Source organism: Ambystoma mexicanum, chromosome 3q, assembly GCF_040938575.1.
Source record: "Ambystoma mexicanum isolate Mex_15411 chromosome 3q, UKY_AmexF1_1, whole genome shotgun sequence".
Classification (NCBI taxonomy): Eukaryota; Metazoa; Chordata; class Amphibia; order Caudata; family Ambystomatidae; genus Ambystoma; species Ambystoma mexicanum.
The window spans coordinates 1,147,166,160-1,147,188,797 of NC_090926.1; the positions used below are offsets into that span (position 1 = coordinate 1,147,166,160).

Below are 22,638 nucleotides of genomic sequence, written 5' to 3' on the forward strand. Positions count from 1 at the left end.
ATAGTGGGTGCAGTCGCACTGTAGTGGATTCTACCTTGGTAGACTCAGAGGAAGTTGCCAGAGCTACTCTGATGCCCACTAAGTTGGCTGACGGCCCCCTCCGTATGTTTCCAGTAATACCTGTAAATCTTACTTTAAATGGTACAGCAGTCAGGATTCCAGTGAGCATTCAGAGAAACGTCCCGGGAAAGGTCTTGTTGGGTAATGATCTCAGAGCTTTAGGGCTCGTAGGAGACAATGCCGAAAGACCCTACACACGGTCTCAAGCACGGGCAGCATTGGCCAAGTCCAATACGCCGCCCCAGCCGAAGGGGAAACCCAAGGCGAAAGGAGTCTACAAGTCAAAACGAGGGAAAGAGAATATTCCCCCGAGCTCGCCTACCACTGCGGTGGAGGGAGTTGGTCAATCGCCCAGGCCTGACGAGGAGGTGGCGATGCCTGAAGTATTCGACCCCAACGATCATCCTGAACTAAAAGACTTGTTAGTTGAAGGAGGTCCTGATAGGGACGAATTCAGTAAAGGCCAACGTGAGTGCCCATCTCTGGAAGGCCTAAGGAGACAGGCCTGCTCCCAGCTTGAGGGTGAACCTCCTGGGAAGCATAGGATTTATTGGGAAGGTGGACTCCTGTATAGTGAGCCCACAGAGTCTACAGAAGGAGACCATAGGAGGTTGGTGGTTCCCCTTGCTGTTAGGCCCTTCCTCCTGCAGTTGGCGCATGAAGTTCCCCTTGCTGGTCACCTTGGTATGAAGAGGACCAAGCAAAGGTTATCCATGCACTTCTACTGGCCTAAGATGGGGGTGCAAGTAGAAAGTCACTGCAGGAGTTGTGCCTCCTGCCAGTTGTCTGGTAAGGTTGGCGCGACAATCCAAGCTCCGTTGGTACCGCTCCCAGTTGTGGGGGTACCATTTGAAAGGGTAGGGATCGACATCGTTGGTCCCCTTGACCCGCAAACATCCTCGGGCAATAGGTTTATCCTGGTGCTGGTCGACCATGCAACCAGGTATCCTGAGGCCATCCCATTGAAGACTGTAACTGCCAAGTCAGTTGCAAAAGCTTTACTCTGCATATTTACTAGGGTTGGCTTCCCTAAAGAAGTTGTGTCAGATCGTGGCAGCAACTTTATGTCGAAGTATATGCAGGCTATGTGGAAAGAATGTGGGGTCACCTACAAGTTCTCTTCTGCATACCACCCCCAGACCAATGGTCTGGTGGAACGTTTCAACAGAACGTTAAAGAGCATGATTGGGGCTCTGGAGGAGCCCCAGAGAAGAAAATGGGATCTTCTTTTACCATGCCTACTGTTTGCCTACCGAGAGGTACCACAGGAGGGTGTTGGCTTCAGCCCCTTCGAACTTCTGTTCGGTCATCCCGTACGGGGACCCTTAGCCATCGTCAAAGAGGGATGGGAGATGCCCACTCCCCCTGTTACTACCAACGTAGTTGATTATGTGCTAGGGCTCAGAAAACGGATGGTACTTCTGATGGGCTTGGCTAGTGATAAATTGAAGGCAGGGCAAGCGCTGGTGAAACATTGGTACGACCAGAAAGCTTCCCTCATCAACTTTACACCTGGTCAGCAAGTCCTGATCATGAATCCAATAAGGCCTCGAGCTTTACAGGACAAATGGTCAGGCCCTTACACAGTGGTGGAGCCCCTGGGTGAGGTGAACTATTTAGTGGACCTTGGAAGGCCTGGACAGGCTCCAAAAGTGTTTCACGTGAATAGGCTGAAGGCTTTCGTCCCAAGAGTCGAAATCGCAGCACTGCTACTGGCGTCAGACGTTGAGGAAGAGGAGTCTGAACCTCTCCCCGACCTGTTCCAGAGCGGTCCTTCAGATAGCTCCGTTGAGGGTGTCCGAGTGGCCCCTCACCTGACTTCTGATCAGCAGGCTGAGGTGAAAAGTTTGCTTAGGCAGTTTTCCCCCCTGTTTTCACAGTCCCCTGGTTTGACACCTTGGTGCAAACATAACATTGACACAGGAGACAGTGTACCTACCAAAAGTAGGGGATACAGGATGTCAGATAAAGTGCGGTCTTATATTAAGACCGAGGTCAACAAGATGTTAGACCTTGGGGTGATTGAACCCTCTAGTAGTCCTTGGTCCAGTCTGTGGTGTTGGTTCCAAAGGCAGGCACTTCTGAATTGAGGTTCTGCGTGGATTACAGGGCTCTGAATGCTGTCACCAAGACAGATGCACACCCCTTGCCTCCAACAGATGAGCTGGTGGATACTTTGGGTGCCTCCAAGTACCTCAGCACGTTTGACCTCACTGCTGGCTATTGGCAAATAGCTTTAGCAGAACATACCAAGGAGAAGACAGCATTTTCTACTCCAGACGGCCTTTACCAATTCCGGGTAATGCCGTTCGGGTTGAAGAATGCACCTGCCACTTTCCAGAGGCTTGTGAATCATGTGTTGAATGGGTTGGACGAATTCTGTCTTGCATATCTGGACGATATAGCAGTTTTCAGTGCCACCTGGGAAGACCATGTGAAACACCTCAGGATTGTGCTCCAGGCTCTTCAGAAAGCCCACTTGACCATAAAGGCTAGTAAATGCCAGATTGGACAAGGCTCAGTGGTTTACCTTGGACATGAAGAAGGTGGAGGGAGGATACAGCCTCTACCCAGTAAAGTACAATCAGTACAAGACTGGCCTACCCCCACTACGCAAACCCAAGTGAGAGCCTTTTTAGGACTCACGGGGTATTACCGCAATTTTATGGCAGACTATGGCACCATAGCTGCTCCTCTGACTGCCCTCACAACTCCGAAGAAACCCAAGAAGGTAACTTGGACCGACGAGTGTGAGAAGGCCTTCAATGGCTTAAAAGACTCCTTGTGCCAGGCCCCTGTCCTCAGGGCCCCTGATTATCAAAGACCTTTTATCGTGCAGACGGATGCCTCTGACACTGGGATAGGAGCTGTACTATCACAAGTAGATGAGAAGGGTAAGGAACACCCTATCGGTTTTATTAGTCGCCAGCTTAAGGACAGAGAGCTCAGATGGTCCACGGTAGAGAAAGAATGTTTCTCTGTTGTGTGGGCCCTAAGGAAGCTGAGGCCCTACCTCTATGGGACCCACTTCACTGTGCAGACTGACCATAAGCCGTTAAAGTGGCTAATGAACATGAAGGGGGAGAATCCAAAGTTGCTTAGGTGGTCCATAAGTCTACAAGGCTTCGACTTCACTATTGAGCATAGGCCAGGTGTCCAACATAGCAATGCTGATGGGTTGTCCAGAATGTTTAACCGACCTGAACAAGAGACTCATCCAGGGGTGGATTAGTTCCCCCTGTCCATAGTCTGGGAGGGGCGAGTGTTAGGAAAGATTTCGTAATTGTAGGTAATTTTCCTTCCATGTGGCAACCCCTAAACTTTTTGCTGTTGTTTTCACCTTGTTCTTGACTTTGCCAGAGAAGTGCAGACTTCTGCCGCACTCCTCTGGGCTTTCGCTCCTTTCTTACGGGGAACTGGCATGCCCTTAGGACAGTCAGTACCGGGGAACGCTGTTTCCCGTAGTTTCTTCTATCATGTTGCGGCTTTAGTGCAACATGACACAAGAGGGCACTGTAAGCTAAGTTACAGCTCTCTTGGGTCTCTAGCCTTCTACAGGCCCTAGATACTCTTTTAGGATGGTATTTGATCGGTGCAAGTCATTCAGGGACTCGAATGGTGGCAGCGATCGTTTTGTTTATTTTGAGCTCCTTTTGGCGTTCTGAGCACGTTTTTCGCACTGAACCCAAAATGGTGGCCTGGCTCCCAAAATGGCCAGACCACGAAGCTCCTTTGTCTTGTCCACTGACCGTCTTGCTCCCTTCACCTTCCCCAGGTCGAGCGACCCGGGGCCTTCCTTATTTGGGCATGTACTTTCCCGCGAAACGTGGTTGCTTTCGCGGGCTTCTACATGTCGTTTGTGTGCCTCCAGGGTGTGGGCTGGGATGTCTGGTCCCAATACACATCCTGGGTGCCAGAGAGTCTAGGGTGGTGTGAATGCCTGGGACCACCGTGGTCCGTGATTGGTCCACGTATGGTATTTGTGTTGATGAGCGGATCTCCCATTGGCTCCCCTCCGTTTTGGCGCGAAGGGAACCGTGGATAAGAGGGAGCTGGAAACACCACTACCATGTCGATCTCCTGAGTTCTCACGAACGAAGGAATACAGGAGCCAAGTATCCTGCAACCAAGAGGCTGGACCGAGGAATCGCTGGTGACCCGCTGAAGGAATCCTCCTTTGCACTGCTGTCGTCCTGTGAAACCCTTTCCTCCTTTGATCGAACCAGAAGGCCTGTACTGGTGCTTCGACCTTTGGAATAGCAGGAACAGCTATTCCCGGCGACTTCATCATCTCCTGCCAAGTAAGCCTTCGGAAGTGTCTCTGGGCCATCCAGTTGACTGACCAGCTTACAAGGGAGTCCTGCTCTGTAACCGCCGCCAGGTTGTGTTGTATTCCGAGTCCTGGTCACTCTCCCACGCTTCGTACACTTGGCGTTCACAAGTCTGAAGGGAGGAGTGTACATTTGGCTCGAATACACACGGCCGCTCCGTTGTCCTGCTGCGGCAACAAACTGTGCTGGTTTCGTCGATTGGGACGTCTTTTTGCTCTACACGACTACGAGGCGTTCCCTGCTCTTCTGAACCTGCCAGCTGCTGAAACTAACGTGGAGAAGCCTGGGTCTGCTTGCTTCGGGGACCGGTGAGTAGTTTAGCTAGGATCTGGTCGCCCTCCTGCAGTATCCCATTGCTTTTCCCTGCTGTGTAAAAACAGCACCCTTTTGGCCGTACTCGCGCTCTGCTTCTGCCCGCTGTGGAGGCTGCGCTTGAGTTGCGGAACCTGTTCTCCTTCTGCTGTGCACTAACCCGAACTGCCTGACTTCCTCCGAAGAGCTTCCCCTTTTGGCCGTTGGCACCGGCGTGGCAGGTACTTTGAGCACAAGGCTCCACTCTTCGCAGGCTCGGACTTCCATCTAGTTAGGTGCCTCTGAAGGCGAACTGAGTCTAAAGCGTTATCGCACTGCCTGTTTTCCTTTCCTTTCAGGTGGACTACATATTTCGTGCTTTAAACGCTTGCGACTGTGCATTTGTATATATATTGTGTTGATATGGTATGTGTTGGTTTAATATTGTGATATTGTGATTTTCTCGCTACGGTCATTGTTTTAAAGGCCTTAAAATAAATGTGTATATATTTTTGATATAACAACTGTTTGGAGTAGTTTGTAAGCGCTCTTGCTTTGTGTGCTCATTGCGGGCTTTCAGTCACCCTCACCCCTCTTGAGACCTAGTCTTGACCGCCGCGATCGCTACCTTGATTGGTCTGGCTTGTCCAGAGGTTACCCTGTTCCAAGTAATTAGGTTGGCCTTCTGAACTTCTGCGCCACCAGGACAGAGTTCAGAAATCCGTCTTAACAGCGCCCAATAGCCTCTCTGTGAAAGTAGAATTTAGAAGTTCATCTAGAAGTTGAATTTAGAAGTGCGCTCAATAACCTCTCTGTGAAAGTAGCATTTAGAAGTGCATTTAGAAGTTGCATTTAGAAGTGTGCCCAGTAGCCTCTCTGTGAAAAGTGCATTTAGAAGAGTGCCCAATAGCCTCTCTGTGAAAAGTTGAATTTAGAAGTGCGTCCAATAGCCTCTCTGTGAAAGTAGAATTTAGAAGTTCATCTAGAAGTTGAATTTAGAAGTGCGCCCAATAGCCTCTCTGTGAAAGTAGAATTTAGAAGTGCATTTAGAAGTTGCATTTAGAAGTGTGCCCAATAGCCTCTCTGTGAAAGTTGAATTTAGAAGTGCATTTAGAAGTTGCATTTAGAAGTGTACCCAATAGCCTCTCTGTGAAAGTAGAATTTAGAAGTGCATTTAGAAGTAGAATTTGAAGTGTGCCCAATAGCCTCTCTGTGGAAAGTGCAGCTAGAAATGTGCCCAATAGCCTCCCTGTGAAAGTTGAATTTAGAAGTGCATTTAGAAGTAGAATTTGAAGTGTGCCCAATAGCCTCTCTGTGGAAAGTGCAGCTAGAAGTGTGCCCAATAGCCTCCCTGTGAAAGTTGAATTTAGAAGTGCATTTAGAAGTAGAATTTGAAGTGCGCCCAATAGCCTCTCTGTGAAAGTTGAATTTAGAAGTGCATTTAGAAGTTGCATTTAGAAGTGTGCCCAATAGCCTCTCTGTGAAAAGTTGAATTTAGAAGTTGAATTTAGAAGTGTGCCCAATAGCCTCTCTGTTAAAAGTGCATTTAGAAGTCTGCCCAATAGCCTCTGTGAAAAGTTGAATTTAGAAGTGTGCCCAATAGCCTCTCTGTGAAAGTAGAATTTAGAAGTTGAATTTAGAAGTGTGCCCAATAGCCTCCCTGTTAAAAGTGCATTTAGAAGTGTGCCCAATAGCCTCTCTGTGAAAAGTGCATTTAGAAGTGTGCCCAATAGCCTCTCTGTGAAAGTAGAATTTAGAAGTTGAATTTAGAAGTGTGCCCAATAGCCTCCCTGTTAAAAGTGCATTTAGAAGTGTGCCCAATAGCCTCTCTGTGAAAAGTGCATTTAGAAGTGTGCCCAATAGCCTCTCTGTGAAAAGTGCATTTAGAAGTGTGCCCAATAGCCTCTCTGTGAAAAGTTGAATTTAGTAGTGTGCCCAATAACCTCTCTGTGAAAGTAGAATTTAGAAGTTCATCTAGAAGTTTAATTTAGAAGTGCGCCCAATAGCCTCTCTGTGAAAGTAGATTTTACAAGTGCATTTACAAGTTGAATTTAGAAATGTGCCCAATAGCCTCTCTGTGAAAAGTGCATTTAGAAGTTGCATTTAGAAGTGCGCCCAATAGCCTCTCTGTGAAAAGTGCATTTAGAAGTGCATTTAGAAGTTGCATTTAGATGTGTGCCCAATAGCCTCTCTGTTAAAAGTTGAATTTAGAAGTGCGCCCAATAGCCTCTCTGTGAAAGTAGAATTTAGAAGTTCATCTAGAAGTTGAATTTAGAAGTGCGCTCAATAGCCTCTCTGTGAAAGTAGAATTTAGAAGTGCATTTAGAAGTTGCATTTAGAAGTGTGCCCAGTAGCCTCTCTGTGAAAAGTGCATTTAGAAGTGTGCCCAATAGCCTCTCTGTGAAAGTAGAATTTAGAAGTTCATCTAGAAGTTGAATTTAGAAGTGCGCCGAATAGCCTCTCTGTGAAAGTAGAATTTAGAAGTGCATTTAGAAGTTGAATTTAGAAGTGTGCCCAATAGCCTCTCTGTGAAAAGTGCATTTAGAAGTGTGCCCAATAGCCTCCCTGTGAAAGTTGAATTTAGAAGTGCATTTAGAAGTAGAATTTGAAGTGTGCCCAATAGCCTCTCTGTGAAAAGGGCATTAGAAGTGTGCCCAATAGCCTCTCTGTGAAAGTATAATTTAGAAGTGCATTTAGAAGTTGAATTTAGAAGTGTGCCCAATAGCCTCTCTGTGAAAAGTGCATTTAGAAGTGTGCCCAATAGCCTCTCTGTGAAAGTTGAATTTAGAAGTGCATTTAGAAGTTGCATTTAGAAGTGTGCCCAATAGCCTCTCTGTGAAAAGTTGAATTTAGAAGTGCGCCCAATAGCCTCTCTGTGGAAAGTGCAGCTAGAATTGTGCCCAATAGCCTCTCTGTGAAAAGGGCATTAGAAGTGCGCCCAATGGCCTCTCTGTGAAAGTTGAATTTAGAAGTGCATTTAGAAGTTGCATTTAGAAGTGTGCCCAATAGCCTCTCTGTGAAAGTAGAATTTATAAGTGCATTTAGAAGTTGAATTTAGAAGTGTGCCCAATAGCCTCTCTGTGAAAAGTGCATTTAGAAGTGTGCCCAATAGCCTCCCTGTGAAAGTTGAATTTAGAAGTGCATTTAGAAGTAGAATGTGAAGTGTGCCCCATAGCCTCTCTGTGAAAATGGCATTAGAAGTGTGCCCAATAGCCACTCTGTGAAAGTTGAATTTAGAAGTGCATTTAGAAGCTGAATTTAAAAGTGTGCCCAATAGCCTCTCTGTGTAGAGGGGATGAGTGCGTGGAGGGGGTGAGTGAGCAGAAGGGGTGAGTGAGCAGAAGGGGTGAGTGAGCAGAAGGGGTGAGTGAGCAGAATGGGTGAGTGAGCAGAGGGGGTGAATGCATAGTGCGTGTAACGACATAAAACGGACGCGTGCGTAGAGCGGGTGAGTGAGCAAAACAGATGAATACATGGTGCGTGACGTACATAGTATGGTTTGCAATGCAGAGAACGTTTGAAAGAGCATGTAACTCATCATATCTCACCACCACGCTTACTCTCTTCTTTACACCACCACACAACTAGAACACAGAGATACTATGACACCATTTGGTATAAGTGTTCTCATACCAACATCCGCCGCTCACTCCACATCATTCTAAGTAAACACTGCTGGTTACACACCCCCAGCCAGGCGTTCTCCTCAGGCCTAACGCTGCCACATTCGGTCTGGATAAATCCTGCCAGAACTAACACATACTACTGATCTCTCAACCACCACACCTACCGCTAAAAAGCAGCTATTACACGAATACCACACCAGCTGCACACATATCCGGTGCTGACATGCACCTGACTCTCTCTACTCTCTCTACTGACCTGAACTTCGGTTCCCAAGGGCGTTCAACCTACCAGTGCCTTCAGACCATACCAATGGTATATAAGGCGCTATATCAATGCAAAATAACATAACATAACAAAAATACCACCGTAATATGAGAGTACAAATGAGATGCATACAAGTTTAATCGAACATAACAAATATGTCCCATAGGAACCCTATAGGGGGTAATTTGCAGTCTGTTTATACAGGATTGTTTTGCAGGCAACAAACAAGATTTTAACTGTCTGCAACATTTACTTTACTAGAAGTGAATATGTAGAGAGTATATCCCCTACCTCACTGCCTCACCAGCAACAGACATCCCTTTCTCAACAGGGCTTTTTCAACGGCGCATGCGCAATGGCGCAAGGCTAGGTGCTGTTATAGGAAAGCTGGGAGAAGTGGGAGGGTCTCAACACTTAGAATATTTTCGACAACATTTTTTCAAAATCACTTAAAGGCAAACAAACAGCACAGTAAATAGTCGGTTCAACTATAGTGCAACGAAGTCCATCAGTGTGTTAACCTGTTAGCATACCAATTGGTTCACAAAGTAAAAGTCCAGGAGGCACAGCCAAAGACAGCCCTTTATCAACAGAGCTTACTCAATGGCGCGTGCGCAATGGCGGGGGCCCAGGTGCTGTTGTAGAAAAGCTGTGGGAAGTGGGAGGGTCTCAACACTTAGAACACTTTCCACAAAATGTTTTGAAAATCACCAATTGGTTCACAAAATAAAAGTCTATGAGGAACAGCCACAGACAGTCCTTTCTCGACAGGGTTTACTCAACGGCGCGCAAATTCAAACACGTTGCCTTTCTGACACATCTATGGAACCTGTGATTCTAAACATGCCTTGGTGAGATGGGTTTCAAATGTCAGCAGCCGCCATGGGCTGAAGCCCGGTTATCTAGGCGCCATTGATCTCATGAATGTGCGTGGAGACCTCTCTGCCCCGCCGCTTTCTAAGTGTTGATTGATGCTCGTGCCCAGACATTTGAAATGCATCAGTGTTTAATGTGTTTTGCCTGTGAAAATGTTCTGTCTCTTTGAACTGAGAAGTGGCCACTAGGACTTGTAGGGATCTGACCGTCGGACTCAGTCTGACCTTTTGAGAAAAGCAGAATCAAATGTGTGATCAGTTAGTGCCAATTGGAACATCCTCTTGTGACCCAATTCGAAAGCTCCCAATGGTTGCCTTACAATAGTCTATGGCTACACATGAAAACAACCAGACTTGGCTGCATTAGGGACTCAAGCTGGTATTGTTGAAGCATTAACGATAGCATCTGACAGCATGATTATTCAACATAGCCACGTGATATAGGGAAAAAGTAAAATTGGAAACATTTATAGATCAGATCATAGACCAGTACAGCCCGCCATATCAGTGAGCACGCACGCACTCTCTCTCTCTCTCTCTCTCTCTCTCTCTCTCTCTCTCTCTCTCAAACACGCTAAACATTCTTCCAAGGCAATTTTCCCTTCACCTTCTATGTTCCACATTCTACATCTGCTTATGGTTACCTTGTTATGGATACCTAGAGCGGCAGCTGTACAATAGGATATTACAATATAAACATTAGGTAGCAGATACAAATGATGACATTATATAAGAAATACATATTGCATAGATTGCACACTCATACTGAGGAAGCAGATGTGGGGCATGGACAGGAATTGTGATAATATAAGTAGAAATTAATATCTTTTTGAAAGGATTTCCGGTGTACACTCACAGTTTTATTTTGTAATAGAATTAAAACTCTCTAAGATTAACTGCTGTAACAGTAAGAGGGCATCAGTGACTATCACCACGGCACTCCTGGTATGCACAAATATGATACGTTGTGGTGTTGTGGTATAGAAACCTCCACCGAGGCACTCCTAAAAAGAAATGGCCATCTGTGGCACAAGAAATGAAATTGAAGAAGTGAAAACAGAGGATAGAGAAATAGCCAAATTAAAGTGGAATCTTTTGCCTACCTGGGTATGGAAAATAAATACAAAATTTGAAAAACATGCAAACCTACTTGGAGAAAGAATCCATGTGTTGGGCCAGACAGAAGTCCCTTTTGTTTGGTTTTCTAAATTGGCAAGGCCAGTTAGATGGTTAGGATTCCGACAGAGGACCTTTTACTTTGGACTTTGACATGCACCCTTAGTTTTAGTTTTGTTAGGTAGGGAATTTCCCTGATAGCGGTAGGGCTAGCTAGATGTTTTATTCCTAATTATTTTTATAAAAACCCAATAAATTACCCAAAAACTAAGATTAAAATAAATTCCCTAATTTCATCGGCCAAAAGTCCCCGTGTAGGAAACCATCATTAAAAAAAACATTGTGTGGACCTGTGAAAACAGTCACCAAAGACGAGTGATAGACCTCTCTGTAAATTAGAAAAAAAGGAAAGTACCAGTCGATGTGGACTCTTTCCTGCTTCCTAAACAAGGGGAGGGGTGCGTGATGAATCTGGACAGTTCGTACCTTCTCCCCGGAGGTAAGCCACACCCTTTGAGGTTATGGAGGCGAGTGTGCCCAACAACACCCTTCCTAGGGGTCTGGGCAAGTGGACCTCACTGGGAGTGACTCCCCTCTCGGGGACAAGGGCTCCCATTCCAACAAGAACCTCTCCGTCCAGCGTACATTATTCCCCTACAAGAGAATTGGAAAGTCTGTTACTTCTGTTTTGAAGACACAGAATACTGACATCTTGTTGGCTCCAGGTAATGCTGAATCATGCCTGAACACCACAGTCAAAGAAGGACACACCCTTTTTGTTTGTGATGACGTGCATGAAACCAAGAGAAACTTCGAATTGGCAAAAATCTTGCATGCAGCGGGAAGAAAGAATCTTATGCATTGGCGATCCTCTGATGGGAAGACATCCTGGAGGAGAAGCCACGTTAGACCACAAAGCCAGCGGTAGCATGGAGAGCGAACAAAGCACTCAAAAGACGCTGGAAGGCTGGCGTCCTGACTGATCGAGAAGCCAAGGTCGGGAGAGAGACGGAGACAGGAGAGCGACCGTCTCTCCTGGTGGCACAGCCACAGAGAAGTTGTGGTGGGCCTGGGGCCCATCAACTGGTGCCGACATCAGACTGCAGTGGAGAGCCTGGAAGCCCAAGCTCTGCACTAGGAGTACAGTGACTCCTGATCTGAGCACCGGAAGGGAAGCAAACGCTCCAGAGAAGGTAACAGTGTGAGTGATGGCTGGGAAAGCCATAAGGGTTACTGGAGCCTGATCAATCCAAACTGAGATAAAGCAAGAAAGCCAGAGGGCTTTAGAGAGCCTTAGGAAACTGAGAAATCAAAATATTTGTATATTCGAGGCTGGGAATGGCCAGGTGTTATGGGAACCTGATAAACCTGAACAGAGATAATGCAACCCATGGGGTTTAGCTATTGCAATCTATTGCATAACTCTGATGGACAGATGATAGTTATAGACCATGCTGAGGTCAAACTCTCTGTGATGACAGAATCATGAAAACAGCAATATGCTGTCCACTGAAATACAGTGGAACTAAATGTGTATAACATTTCTACAGCTGCTCATGGTATGTTTGTGTGATGCCACAGAATGAACAGTTCAATGGCTGTTTAATTGCCTTTCGAAATCTGTCCGGACAGATCGTTGATGGTTGAAAATGATAATTAACAGAATGATTCAAAAAAGAATCTTTTCTTTAACCTCCAGATACCCATGTAGTAGTAGACTCAACAAACGGCTGCAGCTTCAGAAAGACAGTTCCCCCATCCTCATTATAACTGCGCTTTTCTTTGTTGGATGCTGTCCACAACTGAGAACAAAAGATGGTGATGGATGTCGGCCTGGCCCATGAGGCTCTTAGCGGACCCACATTTATACTTGATTGATCCAACAAGTGGGAGCATTTCCTTGCACAACACAATACTATTCAGCAACTTGCTCTACTTGCTAATCCAGCCGATCTCTCTGTGCGGCTAACCGGTGTCCCCTATAGCCCAAGTCTCAGTCTATATGGAGGTAGGCATGATTTTGAGACCAGCAATCAACACATTCTAATTTTCCTTCAACACTTAAAAAGTTATTGTGCTCCATGTTTTTAATATGGCCATTGAAATCTCTCCCCCTCTCTGATACAAGCTGTCCCACTTCTCATCGCAGCTTTGCCCAGTTGTACCATTGCATGTCTTGTTATGTTCTGTGTCACTTTTCCCACAGCCACGTTGGCATGTGCATGTGTAGTCACCATGTAAATTGTCAGTTAGTCATAGTTCCTTTATTTGGCATTTGGGTCCTCAGGTACATAGCAAAGATAAAAAATACCCATGGAAAGAAATACATTCAGAGAACATTTTCTTTTTTTAAAGATTCTAAAAATTATTAAAAAGATTATAAAACAGTAAAAAAATGAATCGACGACAATTCTCCATATGTTCATAAAAATAGATTGGCTAAAAGCAGTCACTGCTTGAATATATGTAATTATTTCAATGCCCTTTTCCTTTGAAGCTGCGCTCCGTGGAAGTATCGGGCCGAACAAAAAACTACCAATAGAGTGTAAGGCTGCATCAGAAAGTACATAGCAGATTTGATTGTGGCAATAAGTGCTGAGCCGGCGGGCCATTACCACCTAAGGTAAGGCCCCCGCGGCCCATGCGAGGGCCTTAACGGAGGCATTACCTCTAGGCGGTAATGGCCCGCTGGTGAGGGGCTTATTGTCATTAGTATTCTGGGTTTTTTAGCCCCAGGATACTAATGGCGTTGCTAAGCCTTTCAAGCAGTATTTGTTTTGCCTTTTGAAAAGGCGGCCGCTGCAGTACGTGTTTGTACTACAAAGACTGGAACGCGTGTATTGCTTCATTACTACGGATCAACAGGGTGCCATTTTGGGCCAAGTTGATCCATAGTAATGAATGGGAAGCTAATGGTGAAGAAAGAAGTAAAAGCAAAATAAAGGATAACGACTTGAAATATATTTGATATGTTTATGGAAACATCTGCAAGTCAGCAATGTGGAATTTGTAATGCAGGTGAACAATATGTGCAATTTAGAATGGCACATGACATGCAGTAAAAACGAAAAAGCAGGGTAAAGGTGTTAAACTTTTAGTGTGACATATAGAAGTGGGCGCCGGATATTTGTGAAAACTCAGCGCCTTGTGGCGTGTTGTGGCGGTGTCGCAGGATTATTGACAGAAATGGCAGCGTACGGCGGTGAGTGAAGCGGCTTTTAGATCCGGCGCGAGATACACGCAAATGCGTACATGGGATTACTGTGGTAGGATCGTAATTGAGCCAATCCACGTTAAGTGTTTTCCGTGGCATTGGCGCGCCGGGTACTAATGTAGCGATGCCGGCCTTCTGCAGAATAGACCTCACGTACCTACGCCTCGACCGAAGAATTAGAGGGAAAATGAAAACAAAATGAGGGACGGTTTCTTTGACAGAACTGCGCAATGGGCATAACTCCCTTCCAGTTAGAGGTAGAAGCTGCAACGGGAAGAATACCGAGCCTGAAGCGAGCAAACAATGACTTTTCATAGGCTGGGGACATTGTGTCTAAATACATTTTAAACCCCACCCTTGGCGCGTAGTTAAAGTACTCGGCACTCAGCTTCAACCTATAGGGGATCTAACAGAAGCTGTTCCGATGTCCATGACCTTCGAACAGATTTTAAAGCACCAAGGTCAGACAAACAAATAGACTGTGGGTCTGCCCCGAGTTCGGAAGCATTTAGTTCAAAGAGCATTTCCTTAACATGTCTTTAACATGGCAATTGAAATCTCTCCCTCTCTCTGATGCAAGATGTCCCACCGTTCATCTTTGTCTTTGCCCAGATGTACCTTTACATGTCTTGTTATGGTCTTTATTGCTTTTCCCAAAGCCAGGCAGGCATGTGCACCTGTAGTCGCCAAGTGCATTGATGCACGTTCCATAAGGACCACAGATTGTTGAGTTCTTTTCACACTCATTAATGTCTGAAAGGAAAAGAGGGGAAACGGATTGATTGTCATCCATTTGCCAGTAACTCACAGCTTTAGTTCAGAAAGCAAGCAGTAGCTGAGGACAAGGTCCATCTCATGGGTGTTCACTAGCGTAGCCTGTTGCACGTCTGTGATGGGCGGGTGGTAGTTAGAGACAGTGCTGGGGTCCAACGCAAGCATGCCGGGCAAGCGCGAGTCTGCAAGAAGGCTCGATGCAAGAAGAGTTTCCCATTAGCTGGAAGTAACAGAAAGCGTGAGTAGACTATGCGTGCATGCAACCGTGACACACAGGACTGTGGCTCCTCAAATCCAAACACGTTGCCTTTCTGACACATCTATGGAACCTGTGATTCTAGACATGCACTGCTGAGATGGGCTTCAATTGTCAGCAGCCGCCAGGGGCTGGCGCCGGCTTATCTAGGCGCCATGGATCTCATGCATGTACGTGGAGACCTCTCTGCTCCGCTGCTTAGGGTGGATTGTTGCACACGTCCAGAACTGCATCAGGGTTTAATGAGTACATGTGCTTTGCCTGTGAACATGTTGTGTCTCTTTAGACTGAGAGGCGGCCACTAGCACTTCTAAGGATCTGACCGTCAGACTCATTCTGAATCAAAATGTGTGATCAGTCCGTGCCAATTGGAACTTCCTCTGGTGACCCAATTCGAAATCTCCCAATGGTTGCCTTACAATAGTCTATGGCTACACATTAAAACAACCAGACTTGTCTGCATTAGTGACGCAAACCTGTATTATTGAAGGGTTTATAGTGATAGCCTCGAATGAAAAAGCATCTAAAAAAATGCATCAAAAAATGGGGGTCCCATCCATCCCCCGTTTTTTTACCCCTTAAAACCCATTATAATAAAAATAAAACCTTTACCTTTAAAAAAATGCATTTTTCCTTGCTTTTGCATTCGATGCTTTCTATTCGATGGAATCACTGCATACCTTATTGAAGCATTAACGATAGCGGCTGACAGCATGATTAGTCAACATAGCCGCGTGAAATAGGGAAAACGTAAAATTGGAAACATTTATATATCAGATCATAGACCAGTAGAGACCGCCATATCAGTGAGCAGCGGCACACACACATGCCATGCACTGAAAGGTAATATGCTAATAATCATGAAAAACGAGTCTACCAACACAAATTCAAAGTAAGATTTCAACAAGCACTGTAGGCATACGCAAATGACGACGTCATTTACCATTCTCCGAACATCAAAAGAAAAGTCAATGTCAAGGGACTGAATACATACATCAAAACTAAATGGACATAAACATAAGGCAGCAGATACAAATGATGGGATTATATAAGAAATAAACATTGCAGAGGTAGCACACTCATACTGAGGAAGCAGATGTGGGGCTGGGGCAGGTCTCGGGAGGATAGCTCAGGGGCAACGTGTTCACCTTGTAAGCAAGATGACACAGAGCAACACAGGTTCCATCCCCGGGTCCGTGCTTAGAAACCTCTGGGTATTAAGTGTGTTATAAATAACCAATAAATAAAATTGTGATAATATAAGTAGAAATTAATATCTTTTTGAAAGGATATCCGTTGTACCCACACTGTTTAATTTTGTAATATAATTAAAACTCTCTAAGACTAGCGGCTCTAACAGTAAAAGGGGACCAGTGACTATCACCACACTGTTTAATTTTGTAATATAATTAAAACTCTCTAAGACAAGCGGCTCTAACAGTAAAAGGGGGCCAGTGACTATCACCACGGCACTCATGGTATGCAAAGATATGATATGTTGTCGTATAGTTCCCTCCACCAATGCACTCCTAAAAAGAAATGGCCATCTGTGGCACAAGGAATAAAACTGAACAAGTGAAACAGAGGATAGAGAAATAGCCAAATTACCAAAGTGGAGTCTTTAATCTACCTGGCCTATGCTATTAAACATCAGCCAGAACGACACACCAAGGATTGCCCAACTAAGGGCGACAGCTAATAATTCAGCCTCCCCCAGGGCTCAATCTTATTGAGGAGGTTCTGCCGATTCTCGCTGAAATCAGTGGTGGCCTTCTACAAGTTCAAGGTTGTAGCCATATTGACACACGACGAAGAAACCCTTTTCTCAAATCCATACACTTTATGGCCTGTGTTTGAGGGCCTCTTCTGGAGGAGAGTTTTGCAATTCCCCCAGGGCACCCGGATACAAGCAGTAAGATGTGAGTTGGGACTCATTATATACAATGTTTTGTGCAAGTCCCTTTCATAATGAATCATGTTTCGGGAAGATAGCTCAGTGGCATTGTGCTTGTCTTGGAAGCAAGACGACGCAAGCAACACAGGTTGGATACCTGGGTCCATGCTTAGAAACCTCTGCGCGTTATAAACAACCAATTATAATAATATAATAAATATATATCGAAAATGTATTCTGAGATGTCCGGTGAGGTTTCTGTTTGGTGAAGGGGGCTTTGACCATAGCGGGCCAATTCTTGAGGAATGGAGAATGGCCTGCTATGCCAGAATAGCTGACCTAGACACAACTGAGAAAATGCTACTCACTAATTCTACAGCGGTAAAAATCAAAATATGGAGGAAAGACTGGGCTGAAACACTGGAACGGAGAGCGCTGTTTAAACTCTATCAACACTTCCCTGTGGCATGTCACTGTGCCCAAATACCTGCTGAAGTTCCCTTGCAGTTTTTCCAGAACCCAGTTTATGCGGTTTCAAATTAATCTGTACCCTACAAAGGAGATCTTAATCGCAAGGAGGCAATGGAAGGGAGCAGACTCAACTTTCCATTTCTGTAACATAGAATCTAGAGAAACATAGTGACATCTACTATCCTCCTGCACTGGTTTAACTGACAACAGAGCACTGTATTTGGGTAAGATCTTCCATGGAATGAGCTTATTTTGGACCATTGGAGGTTATTATTTATCTGGGGTGAGAGAGGATCAATGGTAACAGCCTTGATCACATTTCTTGATGCCTTAGTGGGTTATAAGTGATAGGCCCTGTGCCAGTGGAGAAAAAGAATGTGCCTTCCACAAATGTCATACAAAATGAGGGGTCAATCTAGCTCCATTAATCTGAATAAGAACATGGAAGGTGACCATAGAGGTTAACAGACTGGATTACGGCTACGCTAGCCTTATAGGGGTGTGTTTGTTTGTTGCAAATGAATGTATGTTTCCTTCCATGAATGTGAAAAGGGGCCCTAAAAGTCCATAAGTGTTTAACTGAAAGCTTTTATTTTATTTTAAAGGGTTTTTATTGCTATTATGTGATGTGTAAATTGTATATAATTAAATTATGGTTTTCATTCCTTTTGTTTGTGTGTGAAAGGTTTAGATTTAAGTCAAACACTTGCAAATAAAAATAAATAAATATATATTTCTATCAGCATGTATTCCTATTAGGAATAATAAACCGAAAAAAACGATATGGCTCAAAGCATCACCATGAGGCCTCGGTCATTAGGGTTGCTGGGGCGCAGTGAATAAGATCTGGCACCGGCAATTGGTAGAGGGAAGGAAATGGCAACAATAATTGTACATTAGCAAGACTAGCCTTTGTAGTTTGGTAAACCTACAATGCCATGTGTTGGAGAAGGTGGCAGGTAGCCCTCAATGCACCACCCACATGGGACTATGTAGAAGGACTAGAGTCACGTGATCAGAGAAAAGCAGAGGGTGTGGTAGATATAGACAATGGATACTTAGGAGTTCACCTCCTGAAGCAAGGAAATACATCTTCCCAGGAACAGTATTGTTCTTCAAATACATATGAAGCAGTCCTGACGACACGTTATCCTGAGCACCAAAACGTGAATAAAAGACTCCTTTATGTGTATTGGGGTGGTTTTCGTTTAGATTGTGACATGCTTCTGGTTCTATTGCATTGATTGCAAAGTAATAAACTGACTCTCTCTCAAAATACTCTTCCAATTTTGTTGAATAGATTTGGTTCTCATCCACACATGTGAGTTAGCATTTGAGTGTCTGTTTGGCGGTGGACAGGGATATGAATGTATTCTTTTATTTGTAGTGGCATGTTGGTTTATATTGTGGGCACCATCATGACAGTCTTTTCCACTGGCAATGCTGGCATATATCTGGCCACATCCATCATTGAATACATATTTTGCATGGACATGCCCGTCTTTATTTTGGTCAGAGGCATCATGAGCATGTATTTTACTGTGCTTCAGCTGGCATATATTGTGGGCACCACTATGAAAGAGATTTTCGAATGGCAACACTGGCATACATTTGGGCACATTCAGCACTTAACACGTGTTTAACAAGGCAATTATTGCATGTATTTTGGACATGCTATTTACAGTGGAAGCAATGACATATGTTGAGGGCACCATAAGGAAGTGATTTACAGTGGCAATACTGGCATATATATATATATATATATATATATATAGTTACGTTTAAGTTGCTGTTTCCATAGGAAGAGCACTTTTTGGGCGGCTTATAACTTCGCACCCCCTGGACGAATCCTCACCAAACTTTGCAAAATAAGTATATGGCCCACTCTGAAAGTTTGGTGAGGTTTGGTCCAGGGGGGGTAAAGTTATAGGGGGGGTCCCAAAACTTCTGTTTTTCCCATTATGACATAATGGGAAAAAACTTTGCTCACGCCTACAGCCCAAACCGCTGGACGGATTTACACCAAATTTGCGTCAGGGGTGGCGGCTTGGTCCCGAAAGCGTGCTTTTGTTAATTTGGTGTAAATCCATCCAGCAGGTTTTTTTTTAAATTACTAAAACATAAGGCAAAAGAATTAGTGATATCTATGTCCGCTCCGTGGACACAATTCCCTGTTCGCTCCGTGGACAGGTTCCTGATTGGCTGTGTGATCCGCATCATGTCCGCGGACATTGGACATGCTCGCTGATTGGGTGGTTGAGAATGTGTGGTGCATCAGATTTTCCGGGCCCGCCCGCCATCTTGAATCCACTGACATTCGCGGACAGCGCGGTGAAACTTGGTGGAAAAATACTATTTAATCAAGTGCGTTGGCGTGTAAGACTGTTTGTGGTGGGTGGGGGAGTAAGAGATGGGTCAAATGTTGTATTTATTTAGGTGGAAGGCACCCCTGTTGTGTTCGATGTGGCCGCGGACAGCCGCGCTGTCCTTAATGTCCATAGTTAATGAAAATGGGGTGTCCTAAGGACACGGTACCTGTCGGTATAGTTTGCATGCAAGTTGAAACTGTTCTAAGAATACATCAAGTGTCCTAGGATATTCGTAAATAAACAAAATTGGGGTGTCTTGAGGACACTATGCCTGTCCGTATTGTTCGTAGGCAAGTTGAAACTGTTCTAAGAACACACGTGGTATCCTGAAATGTTCATAAATAAACTAAATGGGGGTGTCCTGAGGACACTACGCCTGTCTGTATTGTTCGTAGGCAAGTTGAAACTGTTCTAAGAACAGACGCGCTGTCCTGAAATGTTCGTAAATAAACAAAATGGGGTGTCCTGAGGACTCTATACCTGTCCGTACTGTTCGCAGGCAGGTTGAAACTGTTCTAAGAACACCTCAAGTGTCCTGGGATGTTCATAAATAAACAAAATGGGGGTGTCCTGAGGACGCTATGCCTGTCCGTATTGTTCGTAGGCAGGTTGAAACTGTTCTAAGAACACATCAAGTGTTCTAGAATGTTCATGAATAAACAAAATGGGGGTGTCCTGAGGACACTATGGCTGTCCGTATTGTTCGTAAGCAAGTTGAAACTGTTCTAAGAACACACTCAGTGTCCTAAAATGTTCGTAAGTAAACGAAATGGGGGTGTCCTGAGGACACTATACCTGTCTGTACTGTTCGTAGGCAAGTTGAAACTATTCTAAGAACACTCATATTGTTCGCGGACATAAAAAGTGCCCATATGGCATAGTTAAAATGTTTGATTCTATGGGTGTGATCTATGGGTGTGATATGCTGCGGTGGTTGTGGCCAGTGCCTAGAGTTTTGGGTGCATGGCCGTAGGCCGTAGGCCATGCACCCAACACTCTAGGCCCTGGCCACAACCACTGCAGCATATCACACCCATATTGGCTTATAACTTCGGCACCCAAGACCAAATTTATAAGTAACAAAGTTATAAGCTAGTATGGGTGTGATATGATGTGGTGGTTGTGGGCAGGGCCTCTAGTCTTTGGTGCATGGCCAAGACCAAATTTATAAGTACCGAAGTTATAAGCCACTATGGTTGTGATATGCTGCAGTGGTTGCACTTATTATAATATACTTACTGTTTGGTTTGGTAACTGGAGTACATATATTCCTTGTCAATTTCTGTGATAAAAGAAAAGACCATGTTAGTATTGGTAGTTTGTAACGACTTATAACATTGAATAATAGACATTTTTTATTTATTTTGACCCTCATATTTAGTAGATTATATACCAGTTTACTGTGCAATTTACTCAGTTTCTGTGTTTGTTGCTAAAATCATTGGGTCTGTGGGAATAAAAATCCATGTCGGATTAAAAAAAAAACTTTTTTTGTTACGCAACAGTCTATTTGTTTGTTTGTTTTCAGTATTCACTTGTTGTTTCTGGCTAATGTTCTATCTGTTTGCTTGTTGCAGATTTCTGGAGGAGTTAGATACCTATTGGCATATTCTAACTGTCTATTTTTTGTTATAATGTAGTTGTATTGATTTATCTGTTTGGTTATTGCAAAATCTTGGGGCAGTTAGATACCAGTTGGCGTATTCTAACTGTTACTTTTTTGATATAATTTAGTGGTATTAATTTATCTGTTTAGTTGTTGTAGAATCTTGGGGCAGTTAGATACTTGTTGGCATATTCTAATGGTTTATAGTTTTTTAATTGAAGTTTTGTTAATGTTTAAGTACAGATTAGTTAATAATTTTTGGTTTTAAGAAGATTAAATAAGCGTTTGTAAGATTTTCTGGTAATCTCTGCTTTAGAGTATAATGGTACTATCATTACATTCGAATCATCCACATTTTTTTTTTATGTATGCAGTGTAGTGACCTGCATTGGTTGTGACTCCTTTGTGGTAGATTATACCTATTGTGAAGGTTTTCTTACCAAGTGATACTTGACCATGTGTGAATCCAGTCAGCTTGCAGTTGTTTTTGGTACCATCTGCATTGTAACGTAGAAGCATAAGTATTACGTATTTACTATGTGTTTGTATTAGTAAGATGGAGCGATTTTCCGAATTGCAGGTAGTACATAATCTACCATGGTTTGCATTTTGTACAAGTTGCTGAAATGGAACGGATTCACAATTAGGCATGAATACATACACGAAGAGCTCATTGGGGATTTGTTCATGTGTCACATTGTTGCAGAGAGTGCATGTATGTTTCTACATGTATGAAATCTGGAAGATTTCATTTATAGGTATGTTTTTGTTTTCCAGTACTTGTAGTAAGTACATTAGAAATTCTTGTGGATCTTCCTGTGAGTTTATAGTGAATTTCACCATTCCAGCACAGTAGTCCAATTCTTTTCTTATTCCATGAACACGATACGTGTTGTCAGGATTGTTTGTTGCGTTTCTATGAAGTACTAACATTTGCAAACACAATTGGTCTGTACTGTGTAAGTAAATGTTGTTAACAATTGGTGGCAATTGAAATAGAATATTCATTGCTACATTTGCGTAGCAACTTACACCAATTTCATTTGAAAATTTGAATGGACCAGATAGGTCTGTGTCCAAGTCATTTTTTCGGAATGTGTGTTGTTTCTTTGAAGAAGTATCCGAGTTACTTTGAGTGATAGGTTCTTCTTTGGTTGTGGTAATTGATGAAGTATTAGCTTCTTTTACTCTCTTTGGAGGATTTGCAGTGACATCCTGTTGCATTTCTGTTTGAATTAGCTTTCTTTTACAACGTTTTACTTTTTGTGGAACAGGATATGTTTTTAGATGGGTGTTAAGAGCGATATCACGGGAGTGCTGTGTACCTGTTTGTCTTGCAGAAGATCCTGGATTGGAAGCCAGACTGTCTGTATTTCACCGAGGTAAGTGTGACGCGGGAAATCAGCCCAGACCTCAACCCAAGATTAAACTGGGCGGAGGGTGAACCGACTCCCAACGTCACGGTGTGCTCACCCCTGATTTTCGTGACG

At 44.1% G+C, this 22,638-nt stretch overlaps 1 protein-coding gene across 6 annotated transcripts in view; it reads right to left on the bottom strand.

Moving 5' to 3' along the window:
• Positions 1 to 22,638, bottom strand: part of ADGRE5 (adhesion G protein-coupled receptor E5) — a 532,637-nt gene that overhangs the window by 229,900 nt on the left and 280,099 nt on the right. For 3 of the 6 annotated variants that reach the window (XM_069603969.1, XM_069603966.1, XM_069603967.1), the window contains exon 5: positions 14,397 to 14,531. The exons of the other annotated variants lie outside the window; for them this stretch is intronic. In XM_069603969.1, coding sequence (XP_069460070.1) covers positions 14,397 to 14,531 — 135 coding nt within the window. The remainder of the gene's footprint in view (positions 1 to 14,396; positions 14,532 to 22,638) is intronic. 6 annotated transcript variants of the gene reach the window in all.